Source organism: Eulemur rufifrons, chromosome 15 (assembly GCF_041146395.1).
Source record: "Eulemur rufifrons isolate Redbay chromosome 15, OSU_ERuf_1, whole genome shotgun sequence".
NCBI lineage: Eukaryota > Metazoa > Chordata > Mammalia > Primates > Lemuridae > Eulemur > Eulemur rufifrons.
The window spans coordinates 11,498,080-11,511,420 of record NC_090997.1 but is presented as its reverse complement, the minus strand read 5'-3'; the positions used below and the strand labels follow the sequence as shown (position 1 = coordinate 11,511,420).

Below are 13,341 nucleotides of genomic sequence, written 5' to 3'. Positions count from 1 at the left end.
GACCCTCAGTTCAGCTTCTTTACTAACTATGTGACAAGAAAATTACTTCTCTGGCCAATTTCCTCAGTTGTTTAAAAAAAAATTGTACAGTGTTGTTGTGAGAACTAGAAATTTGTGTGTGTGTGTGTGTGTGATGTCTGATTCATAGCAGGCATTCAGTACGTTGTCATCATCATTATCGTTAGTGACACTCAGCACTCAAATCTGTATCTTTGAGCAAATTTGGGTTGTTTAGTGTCTCTATTCTAGCTTACCAATTTCTCATAATATGAATTCCATTTGCATGCCTGAGAAATAAAAATATCATCCTCCTCAAGGCACTCTCAACTGTGGACATTCAAGGTTTTGAGAACCATGTTGAATACATAACCTCCTCCCCACCCTGTATTTGCCCACCTTCTACTAATTTTGGAATATTACTCAATGTTTTATTTCACAATACATCATAAAATGGCCAACTTGTTGATACAAAGTTCTGCAGGTTAAGATTATTGGCCTCCTATCTTTGTATCTCTTAGTCACTTTGGTGAGCCATATGGCTGCTTGATATATCATTGTGTGATTTGTAGATTACCAGTTGAAATAAAGCCTATCTAATTCCTGAGACATACGTAATGACAGTACGGTATAATTTAATCTGTGATATTGTGGCTATATGGAGTATTTCTTCTAAGAACATATAAGCCCAGTAATGGCATTGTGAGAAAATTGTAATTATAACATACCGTGAAACAAATGCCATTCTCATTAAGAGTTACTGTGTAATTCATTTTAAATGCCAAATTGTAGGCTATGGTCTGCTTAATAGTTGAGACCACAGTGTCCCCGTTCTATTATTATAAAGGAATGGGGCAAACCTTCGGAGTTGTACAAAACATGGTTTTGCCTGAAACTGTGGGGCTGAAAGATGGTGGAGTCCTACAGGAATGAGACTGTCTACGTGAAATCAGCCTGTGCTGTGCTCGTAAGAGGCCTGCGGCTTATATCATAAACTGCTCTGGCAAATGCGTGAGGCCTACGTCAGTGTTCATTGAGGTCTTCCAGCAAATGTAATCATTACTAATTAATCCTATTTAACCTACTGGCAACTGGGGCCATTTCTTAAATACATCCTGTTCGTACGTCATCTTGAATATGCGTCTGCGAGATGTTAACTGTGGACAGTCCTGAAACAGCAGAGGGCATGCTGCGTGCCTCATGCTCACTGCCACTGTGTTTCTTGCACACACACAAGCCCCACATCCAAACTGCAGAGGGGAAGCGCGTGGCTTCTGTATCCCAGGGTTCACCGCTACTCTCAGAAATCTTTATTCTCCTTGGAAATTCTGGCTTCTGGCTTCTAGGAATCACAGGCTCCCCTAGACTGACATCCCTTGAGGGGTGAGGCGGCCTGGAGCCCACGTGCTTGAAGTGGTGGGTGTGCAAAGAGAGCCCGTCAGAGACAGATGACCTGTCAGGTCAGAGACAGCTGCAAGGCCTTTTCTTCCCTCGTTTGTAAAATGGGAGGACTATTTACAGCCTATTTGGTGACATAGTAATGTGAAAACACTTTGTAAACTGTAATGCAAGCTGAAATGAGACTGATAGAGCACTGAATTCCCTTTCTCTGGTCCTCAGCCCTTTCTGGGCCTGCAGGAGCCAACACCCTTTACCCCTCCTGGGAAGGATGGAGAACGCAGAATATAGTAGTCAGTTAAGTGAGAGGCAGAATGAGGGCCTCCTGGGCCGCCCTTCCGTCCCAGCACACCAGGGCACCCACTCCACGCTGCCGCCGTAACTGCCAGTTCTGCCACTGTTAACCTGGAGGAGGGCAGGGACCTTCTGCTTAATTCTCATGTGGCTGCTGATCGGAAGTGGGGAGAGGGGACATAGAAGCAGAAGGGATAATTATTCACAGAAAATGTTTTTCTTACTCTTTTTCATATAATGCCTACAAGGTAGGAGAAAATGAATGAATGGAACCCTTAAATACACTGGTTTTTCCAAGCCCATGGTCAGAGACAAAAGAAAAAAGCTCATGAGAAATAAAAGGGAAGCTCCCCTTCCATGTTCCCTCCTTTCATTCTATTTTCTGACGAGCCCAGAGCGGAAACATCCCATGTGCCACGTGCTCTCCACGCACCGTGGATCAGGTCAGGCATCTTGCGTGGCGGTGCATCATGAAGCCTGAAAAGCGACTATGATTGGCCTGCGGTCTCTCCCCGGGGGTTCCACAGTATGGTTAGAACTCGAAATCCCTCCTCACTGCTGCGAGGGGGCGGAGTCTTAGTCATTTTCAAGATCTGATGGTCTTGAACAAGGGGGATCTCTCCTCCGCCTCAGCGTATGTTTATCTAAGTGATGACAGGACCCAAAATGGGGCAGGGGGCCTGACTTCCTTGACCTCAAAACTCCAAGCGTCCAGATACCAACCTTTTAGAGATTGTGCCCAGCGGGCTCTGTTGGCAGTTCGTCACGCAGAAAGAAGGCGACACAGCCCAGCAGCCAGCCCCTCTCTCCTCTCCTGGTCTGTGAGTTGTTCGTCACTAACAGTGCTGATTGGGGGTTTCCCCCTCTTGCCTTTATTACCTTACCCCTAGACAAGTGAAGAAGAAGAAGAGTTAGAGGAGGAAGAGGAGGACCTGGAAGAAGATAGGAAATCCACAAAAGAAGAGGAGAGTGAGGTGCCGAAGTCCCCGGAGCCACCGCCAGTCCCTGTCCTGGCTCCCACAGAGGGGCCGCCCCTGCAGGCCCTCGGCCAGCCCTCGGGCTCCTTCATCTGTGAAATGCCCAACTGTGGGGCTGTAAGTGTCTCTGTGTCATCTGGGGATCTGGGACAAGTGAGGGCCTTACGGCTGTGCCTGGCTTTAAGAGATGATGCGTTTTGGAAAGAGCTCGCTTTCGGCAGTGGAAGTGTGGCAGTGCGCACTCAGGTTGCCATTGCCGCCTGATTCGTTTGGCCAACAGGTACTTAGAGAGCATGTGTTCTGTGTCAAGTACAGAGCTGCATATTAGAGGACACAAAGAAGGTCCCTGCCCGCAGGAAGTGTGTCATTCTGAGCTCTGCCGCGAGTGTTGGCCTCTAGTCTGTACTGGGACCTCTGCACTTGCCTGGGCTGTGTGTCACACAGGCTTGTGCTGTCAGTGTGCATTTAAAAATGCACAGACAAAAATCATCCTTTTATGGCATAGCTGCTTGCCCCTACCACCTGCAGTTTTACCTGTCTGGAAGGTTTTGCATTTCATATTTCATAAAGTGTTACTAATTCAAATGTCACTAATTTGAAATTTGAAAGAGTTCTTACAAAGATTTAGCTAAAGTTTCTTTATACTCTTTGGGAGAAGAAAGATTTACTAAGTAAACTAATCATGTAAACAGGCTGAAAGAGAGTCTCTATAATTACTTAGCCTAGTACTTTTCAAGTACCTGAGAAGCATCATTTAGCTAAAATAAAGCAAGTTGACCATTTGGTCATTCTGAGCACTAGAGAAAGGCCTTACAGAATCTGTCCTGGCCTAGTCTAAAGCCCCACGTGTATTTTCAAGGATATCTTTAAAGGTTGTTTACTTTGGGCTCTTAATCCCCCACTGGTCCCCCACTAGTCTGAACTGGGGAACTTTTCCCAAATCAGGTTTCTTAAAGCCAGGCACATCTACATAGGCAAGTTCTAGATGTATTACCCCCGAAGTGAAAATGTTGCTCCTTTCACAAGAAGTCCCATTTTCCTCAGTTTAGAGTCTTGTCTTCAGTTGAACTTGATGTAGGACAGTACTGTTTGCCGGAGCGTATTGAAGGCTGCTTATTGAGTCTGTCACTTAGATGGAGAAAGCAACAGTCTTTAAAATATTTATATCCTAAAACAGAAATTCACTCGATTCACATTTAAGAAAAAAATGGAAAAGTAAAAGAGAAAAAATATATATATATGTATATAATATCCATTTTGCATTAGCTTTGGAGAGAACAGAATTGCTAGCTTGTTTCCGTCTTTGATGTTTAATGACCTGGCCTCTTCACTCCATCATTGCCATTTTGTATGGAGCACTTCGGTGCAGGAATGATTAAGATGTGACTTTAAATGACAGTATTTCTTTGTGAATTTGTTCAGAAATTGGATGCTTCCTCAACTCATAGCTTTGGTATACAGGAAATTGTTTACCAGGTGGGAAGTCGTTTTTTTACTTTTCCCGATCAGAAATGCTCAGCAAGGTAGAGATTTTTTAATGACTTTTTAAAAATCACAGGGGAAAAAGCATGCTGGTTTTATTCCTTGCCTAATGATGGAGGCTTTGGTTTCTAAATCGGCAATAGATTATTTTCTCTGTAAGACAATAAACAGAGCCCATGAACTTAACACAGAGCAACCACTGCAGCTGGACGGCTCAGCAGGTGCTCCCTCCAGTGAGTTTAATAAGCTGGAAGTTGGGGCTCTTGGGATTCAGGGGTGTGGATTCCATGCCTTTATAGCAGTGGTTCTGAACTGGGGATGATGTGTTCCCCCAAGAATTTTTGGCAATGTCTGGACACATTTTCGTCACTACTGGGAAGCGCTACTGCCATCTGGTAGGTAGAGGCCAGAGATCCTGCTAAACACAGTACAACACAGGCACCCACAACAAGAATTATTCAGCCCAAAATGGAGGTCATGCTGAGGTTGAGAAGCCCTGCTTTATGGCAAGCTTCAAAATACTGTCCAGGTCCTTCCTCTTTTATCACTCTGTATTAAAACTTGGGGGTCTTGAACATCGCTTCAATAATGGACTACTGATTGAGGCTATGTATAATGTATAGAATATGTCAGAGTTCCGAATCAGTGTCTTTCAAACTGTTCTTGGGGTGCTAGGGCTTCCCGAGGGTAGATAGAGCTGAGCAAACAGACTGGGTTCTGGGGTGCTGTCTCCTTTGCACCCAGAGCACCTCTGCTTTCAAGTTGAGCTTGAGCTTTTGAGTAAGACCTGATTTGTTAAAAAAGAAAGGAGGGAGGGAGGGAGGGAGGAAGAAAATTAGGAGGGAGGGAAGTAATTTTTGGCTTAAAAAAAAAAGTTTGAAAGTTGATCCAACCCCCTCATTTTACAGATGAAAATAATAATAATAATAATAAAGTGTACAGAAGGGAACTGGCCTAACGGCTTCCCTGTTAGTTGCGACAGGGTGGATCTAGACCCCTGTCTCTTAACTTCTAGATGGCAGCTTTGTCCTTTGTACTGTGCCACACTGCCTCTTGCCTTCTGGTTATGACCACGATGAGGTTTTTATTGGCACAACAACTGTGGTTGTGGTGTTTGATCCCCACTTTTGTGGGATATGCCCAAAGTTTACTTGTACAAAGCCCTTGTGCCCATTGTTAGACACTGTTTCAAGTATCACATGTTTACCACTAAGTAACTAATAACCCTAATTTCCTTTTCAGGACTGTAGATGTCATGTCACTCCCTTTCTTCCCCAGGTGTTCAGCTCCCGACAGGCACTGAACGGCCACGCCCGCATCCACGGGGGCACCAACCAGGTGACCAAATCCCGAGGTGCCATCCCCTCTGGGAAGCAGAAGCCCGGCGGGGCCCAGAGCGGGTACTGCTCGGTGAAGAGCTCGCCCTCTCACAGCACCACCAGCGGCGAGACGGACCCCACCACCATCTTCCCCTGCAAGGAGTGTGGCAAGTAGGTGCAATGGGACCAGAGACTAGATCTAAGTTTGTGACGGATAATTGCTCCATGAGGACCAGGCCCAGGTGGTCTGAGGTTTCTTCTGCCAGAAAAAGAACCTAGAGTCCTAGACTCTCAAAACTCTTACTCATCCTTGGGATCTGTATGGTGGACCTCATCTCTGGCTCAGAATGTGACCATTCTGACATCTTAGAGCCTGCTAAGGATGGACATCTTCAGAGAGTGAACCTCTAGTGACAAAACTTCACTCATTTCCAGAAACGGTGGGTGGGATACTGATTCCCACTTCTTCCCTTCATACCTAAGCCATATTCATTAGTGTCACTCTCTTTGCATCCCTGCGGAATGATTTGAGAATGGCTCTAGAACACTAATCGGGAACTCTCTGTAGCAGAGATGGCTCATACATGGTTCCCTACCACTACTGCTCACTTCTCTGCCCAGGGCAGACATCACTAATCAATCACCACACTCTGCTATCACATGAAGACAGGGCTGCAAATCCTTCTTACTGTAATGCTCGAAGCTGGCACAACCAATTGATGAGAGTTGACACATGAGATAAAACCTATTTGTCATCCTGCCTCTTTAGGTGTAATTTTAAACAACCAAAGGGGAAAGGTGACAGGAAGTAGTAATGATAACAGCTAACATTTACTGAGTGCTTATTTGGTTTTAAACTTTATGTGCATGAACTCATTTAATCCTTACACAGAAACTGTGTGTAAGGTACATACTGTTTTTATCCTTGTTTCACAAGTAAGGGTTTAAAGTTAGGTAAAATGCCTTGCCCGAGGTCACACCTCCAGGACAGAGCAGAACTGAGATTTGAACCTGGCTTTCTCCAAATGCAGAGCCTGGACTCCTGAGCACTGCTCCATGCTTTATTTACTTTAGGTGGAAAATACCATTGATGGTGAGATGCTGATTCCCTCCCACAGCATCCAGTAGAGAATTCCAGCTTACTTCTCAGTGAGTCTGCCTGACTCGACGAGTACCACATTGTCATTCTCTTCCCATAATTCCCAATGCCACGAACATGGAGAGGAGTGTTATCTGGACAGATGCCAATCAGGTGGTGCTGAACTCTACCGTGAAAACATCCCTAGTTGTAAGTGAGGCCAGATGGGACCTCTGCTATCCTATCCTAATGGAGTAGAGCAGGTACCTTAGTATTAATAGTAACTGCCATTTATCAGGGACTCACATGTGCCTGGCACTGTTTTAAAGGATTTTTTACATGTTGTCTTAGTCAATTTTATGTGGCTATAACAATACCACAGACTGGATCATTTAAAATGAAAAGAAATTCATTTCTTATAGCTCTGGAGGCTGGGAAGTTCAGGGTCGAGGGACCTGCATCTGGCAAGGGCCTTGCTGTGTCATCCCGTGCTGGAAGGGCAGAGAGAGTAAGAGACTGAACTCAGCCTCCAGCCCTTTTATAATTGATATTGATCCATTCATGAGGCGGAGCCCTCATGACCGAAACACCTCCCGTTGGGCCCCACCTCCCAACACTGTTGCACTGCGGATTAAGTTTCCATTTCCAATATATGACATTCAACCCATGGCACATGTTTTGAGTAATTAACTCTTTTAAATAGCCCTATGAGGCAGGTACTTTTAGTAGCTTCTTTTTACAGGGGAAACTGAGGCACAGAAAGTGGCCAAGTGGGGAGTCAGACAGTGCAGGTTGGTCCAGCCTTGTGCTCTTAGCCTCTGTGCTGTGCTGCCTGTGAGTCGCCCTAACTCAGCTCGGTGGCACCCAGCGAAGTGAGTTGGAACTAGCCATCTCCTCCCCTCTGTGAAGTGCAGGGATGGGAGAGATGGGTCTAGGTGCTGGCTCCTCCATGCTCTGCTGTCCTTGAGATCCCGGACGTGATGTCATCTTCACGTCACCACCGCCAAACACTGAGTGAACCACGAAGACACGGACCCCCTCATTGAACACGAGGCTTATTTACATGAAGTAATAGTGGACCCACCCTGAGCTGACTACGCAGTTATCCCCCACCTGTTTTCCCGGAGTGGAACTGTGGGGACATCAGGGTCTTGCCAGCCTCCCCCAAAAGGAGCGGGCACCTTCCACTGATTGGGCACAAAGAGGCTACAACTCCGTATTCCACCAGGTGGAGACAAAGGATGGTTTAACAAAACAGAAATCAGTATTTCATGCTTTCTGGCTGGCTGTCAGTGGCATCTGTTAATATTAAATGTTGTTGTTATTGTTTGTCTTATTTTTAATGTTGCTTGGAAACTTTTCTACCTGACGTCCAGTTAAGATTTCATAGAAGATAGAAACGTTCCCTGTGGTTTTTCAGACTAAGAACAATATTAGGCAAATATTCGTAGAATGCCTCTTTTAGCTGCTGAAATTATGTTCATCACATTTAAGCTTTCAGTATGTCCAAATGGAATTGTGACTTTTCAACCCTGTTCAACTTTGGCCTTGGAAATTGGGGTTGTTTTTTTTTTTTCCTTTAACCCGCTCAGGAATGAATATAGAGTATTTCTGCCAGACTCTCTCTATAAATAGAGTCTCACACCTGGGGAACCTTTTTCTGAGAAAAGTCCAGATAGTAAATGTTTTAGGCTTTATGAGCCATACCGTCTCTGTCACATCTGCTTGGTTTTGCCACTGCAGTACAAAAACAGCCATAGACAATACGTAGATATGGGTGTGTGCCGGTAAAGTGTTATTTACAAACATAGGTTCGATTTGGCCCACTGACCATAGTTCGTAGACCCCAGGTCTAGAGGATTAACCCCAGAAATACCATGTCCTTTTGTCCCAGCGTTTTTCAGCCTCGGCACTGTTGACATTTTGGGTCTGATGGTTCCTGCTTTGGGGAAGGGGGGCTGTCCTCTGCATTGTAGCATGTGTCACAGCGTCCCTGGGCTCTGTCCACTAGACACCAGAAGTATCACTGCCCCCACCACAGTTGTGACAACCAAAACTGTCTCCAGACATTGCCAAATGTTTCCTGGGAGGCCAGCTCACCCCCAGCTGAGAACTTATTTTATTCTAAAGCCAACAGTAGGAAATTATGATGATATGCTGGCCATCAGGGAGGGGTCTTACATGAAAAGGAGTGGTAGATGCAGCTCAGAAGTCAAGTACAACAAAGACAAAAGAGGGGCCATTGGCCACACAGTTACTGGTGACCTTGAGAAGGGCAGTTGGGCCAAAGTGGCGGGTACAGTGGTCCGATTGGAGAGGCTGGAGGAGACCCACCAAGTGTGTGGGCAGATCCTTCAGTTATTTTGGCTGTGTTAGAACATGTGGAGAAAGGCAAATAAATAAGTGCGTAAGAATTTGGCTGTGGAAGAACAGGGCCAGAAGCCAGAGGGGGATCATGGGTTGTTTTGTGATGTGACCTGTCAGAGCTCGTTAGCGTGACACGGAGATTCCCCAGTGCAGTGGGCTTGGCTAGTGACAGGGAGAAAGGGCACGTGCTCCAACCGCAGATGGACAGCAGGGCCTCTGGGAATTCCTCCTCCATCACCACAGGAAGGAAGCCTGCCACCCCATCAGTGTGTTCCTGTCCCCGTGCCCTTTCCTTGTAACGCTTGGAGAGGAGGAAGGAGAGGTGACAGGTCATAGGAGAAGGTCCTAGGGGCTTCACACCCCCACTCCCTGCAGGATACCCAGATTTATAAGAATTCAGATCGCCTTCTAAATTTCACATGCCTCCTATTCTTTATTTTTAGGGTCTTCTTCAAGATCAAAAGCCGAAATGCACACATGAAAACTCACAGGCAGCAGGAGGAACAGCAGAGGCAAAAGGCTCAGAAAGCAGCTTTTGCGGCTGAGATGGCAGCCACGATCGAGAGGACTACGGGGCCAGTGGGGGCGCAGGGGCTGCTGCCCCTGGACCAGCTGGGTCTGATCAAACCCATCAAGGATGTGGACATCCTCGATGACGACGTTGTCCAGCAGTTAGGAGGCGTCATGGAAGAGGCCGAAGTCGTGGACACTGATCTTCTCTTGGATGATCAAGATTCAGTTTTGCTTCAGGGTGACACGGAACTATAAAGCCCTGCTTGTCGCTTAGAGACAGTGAAAACCCATGGCCTCTGTCTTCATCAATCAGGAAACCTGGACTGCCTGCTTGTTTTGTAACCCTTTTAAACTACCTGTTTAAAAAGTGGTCGTTTTATTCAGGTTTAGGGAAAAAAAAATATCCCTCTTCTGTTCCTTTTATTTAAAGAAAAATTGTTTTTGTGGGGGTTGGGGGGAATAAATAATTGGCACAATGATCTTTAAGAGGTGTTTCATCTGGGCTACATTCTCACAGAAATCATCCCCGGCAGGCATGACTGGACATCCGTGTTCCATTGCTTTCAGAAGTCAGCCGTCGTGGTTGCCTTTTATCCCAAAGCTCGCTGTGAGTGTGTGTGTGCAGCAGGCTGCCCTCTCGTGCTGGGGCCCTGGGCCATCTTTTCCCACCAAGAGTTATTTTTATTCTGTTCTGACCTCATTCTGTAGTTTGCAGTGAGCTTGGCATCTTTGCCAGGAGACTCGATGCTAAGGCGCAGCTTTCCAGGGGCAAAGCTAGCCTTGTGTTTCACATACGTCGTGTGAGGGGTTGACCAAGTGTGAAAATAGGTTTCCCCCGCGTTGCCTGTCACTCTTTTGCAGGAATGGAGTACTGTATAATTTTAGGCTTTCACTCCCAGCAGTGATTTACCGAGGACCTGGCTAATAGAGCAGTGGTCCTCTTGCATGTTCCCTGGGGACTGGTCAGCTCCGAGTAGCGGGTGGCAGAGCTGTGTTTCAGCGTGAACTGACTAGAGACCTATCTGGAGGCAAATACCCCAATGATGACATTGCCAGGAAGACTGCTTTCGGTTTAGGGCGGCTGAAGGGCTCACGCTGAAGTACCTGGGATGCCAGGACGTGTTCTTTTGCCCAAAAAGGTAGATCAGAAGAGCCTATTCTTTTTTGCAACACCATTAATGGTTAGTGGAGTTCTGAAATTACTTTGTGCCACTTGGAAATACTGTGAAACCTCATTCACTTGGATTTTGCTGTAATTCACATCTGCTGGACTGAAGTTTACCTTGACACCAGCCATGAGAGTTTTCTAATACATATAATAGTAAATACAAGAGAAAAAGTATCGAAGACCAACGAAAATGGTGTCAGGTACCCTTTAGCTACAATGTTAGCGTTCAGACAATGAATGCATTCATTACAAGTCACTTACCAAAGCACCTCTAGACTTTTCCAAACTACATGACTCTGCTCTGCCTCCTCCTGTCCCTGTCAGCAGGGTTGCTGTTTGTACTTGAAGGCAATAAACCTGTAATCCTTCAAAAATGTCGTTTAGCCCAGACTTTTGAGCTGAATCAGACTGACCCATCCTACTTTTCGGGCAAAAGTCAGACTGGGACTCGGGGCCCAGCACAGAGAGGATCCTGCTCCTGGCTCCCCCTTCAGTGTTAATGCTGTGTGACTTCAGAGCAGGTGTTTTCAGGTCTCATCCCACCCCAGGTGTGCTGGTTCCCAGCTCCGTGTAAGTGTGGCTGTCGTGCTAGGCCACTCTGCTGGTACATGAATAGCTTGACATTAGAATAGCAGTGGAATTATGAGGGTTGGACCCGAGCATCTTTTAAGTTTGACTCTGCAGAAGCATTTAGCACACACTCATGGGGGCCAGCATGGCCCACGGCAGCCCCACACAGCCGGTGGTCTCTGAATCTCAGGAAAGCCATGGACAGAAGAAAAATGCAGAGATTCTTTTCATTTCCATCCTTCTGTTTTCAGAGAAGAGGTCTTAAGAGTTTTCCTTCATCTTTTGTTTAGAGAATAAAAGTTTCACTTGCTGCCATTTCGGAAAGGTTATTCCATTCTGTGTTTTACCTAAGCAGTTTTGAGTTAAGAGCTGCCTGGGCAGTGTGCATCAGCTTTGTGGCAGAATGATGACAGAACCATTGCACTGTCATGTCATTGGCTGATCATCTGTCCCGGTCACTGCTTCCTTCCACTTACCCAGTGTCTGAGGGGGCGTCTAGAATGGTTCTGCTGCTGAGTCTCTGGAAGCTGACCTATCAAAGGAGCAAACATCCAGAAAAATGTTTATAAAGCAAATGTATTCCATGTGTTTGAAGACTTGCCCAGCTGTTCCAGTTTTAAACATTAAAAATAAACTGAGTTGCCATGGCAAAAATATAATGCACAATTTACTTTTAATTTTCCATGCAGTATAGCTTAAGAATTTTTGACTTGAAATAACCAAAGAACTCCTCCTTAACGAGACAGTTCAAATTCCTGAATTAGTATTTCTTGACTATCAACTTAAAGAATTGACTTCCTAGTAAAATATTGCACTTACTTTTTCTTTCTGAAATGATTCTGCCTGCATGTATGTGTTGTGTTTTAGCTTCCCCCCACCCAACCCCCACCCCGAAGAACTTTTCTTCCTAATGGTTAATGTCTTCAACTTGGTTACTGTTTACTATCAGATGGTTTTTTCATTAGTGAATTTAGACCTCTTTGAGAAAGCTTGTATATAAAAAGTTAACAGATATATTTTATGGAAAAACCCATCTTATTTTCAAATATATTTAACTGCTGTTATATTTTATTAGAGGAAGGTTGTAAATATTTTCTAGGAGTTCTATTGTAAAGAAAAGTATTTTTGAAAAAAATTAATGTAATAAAAAGGAAAACATTTTTAAATAGTGGCTGTGATTGCTTCCTGTCCTGGCTTCATTACGTTCTATTCTCAGCAAATGACTTGCATGCCTTCCATATCAGGATGTGATTTATTCAGGTTTGCACTATTATAAGTTGACATCATAATATCTAGTGTGCTTAACTGTATTTTCCTGGAATGCAGGTCTCTTGGTCCATATCAAAGCACTATGTATAGCATATTCATAATTTTTCTTTTGTAATGTGTGTATTTTTAATAAGGATTTTATGTAACATTTTGGCAAAAAGAGGACAGTATTTTCTAGTGAATTTTATAATAACATTTTGCTAAAAATGTTTCTTCCTAGGTCAGTTTTTGTTAAGGTGAACCAAAAGTCTTATTTTACCAGGGGTTTAAAAAAGTTTGAAGCTTGAAAGCAAAGTTATATTTAAACATCATATGTAACAAACAAATAAAGATGTTTTATAGACTTGTCCTAAAAAGGTGCATTCCTTAAAAAAAAAAAATCTGGGGCATTCTAGGTTGTTTTCCCCCCTGAGTGATGAACATTTTTTTTTTAATTATCACAATACCTTTTCAGAAAGAGAAGCAGGAGAATTTTACTTCACAGTTTCTAGTCATTAGCCTTCTCAGAAATTGACTACAGTTCCTATAAGTGGGCATTCATCAATTAGATGTAACCAAATAGCCACTGTCATATTTATTTGTGAAAACCTGATTCAATATTGCATCAGCTACTCTTAAAATAAAATATTATCTTTTTGAGTTTCATTTGGCTTAAATATTCTTTCTTTCTAGCCACTGAAATGACTTGTCAATGCTAACTAATGTTAATTTACCTGCCACCTGGTTTCTGTAGACAGCAGGTTTAGAGGTCTGATCAGGAAGCTTAGTATTACATACAAGTATCTTATAGTACATCCTCCACAAAATCTATGTTCACCCTGATTTATTGCATTTTAAATCTTCATTTCCAAATTTCAATAAGTAGGTTTACTTTTTTTTTTTTTTTTTTTTTTGAGACAGAGTCTCACT

The 13,341-nt window shown here is 44.3% G+C and overlaps 1 protein-coding gene across 5 annotated transcripts in view; it reads left to right on the top strand.

Moving 5' to 3' along the window:
- TRERF1 (transcriptional regulating factor 1) overlaps positions 1 to 13,075 on the top strand; it is a 197,961-nt gene extending 184,886 nt beyond the window's left edge. For 2 of the 5 annotated variants that reach the window (XM_069488025.1, XM_069488027.1), the window contains 3 exons: positions 2,580 to 2,783; positions 5,391 to 5,638; positions 9,356 to 13,075. In XM_069488025.1, the coding sequence (XP_069344126.1) occupies positions 2,580 to 2,783; positions 5,391 to 5,638; positions 9,356 to 9,680 (777 nt within the window). In that variant the 3' untranslated portion in view covers positions 9,681 to 13,075. The remainder of the gene's footprint in view (positions 1 to 2,579; positions 2,784 to 5,390; positions 5,639 to 9,355) is intronic. The other 3 variants (XM_069488028.1, XM_069488024.1, XM_069488026.1) reach the window with 2 other exon arrangements.
- The last annotated feature ends 266 nt before the right edge of the window (positions 13,076 to 13,341 follow it).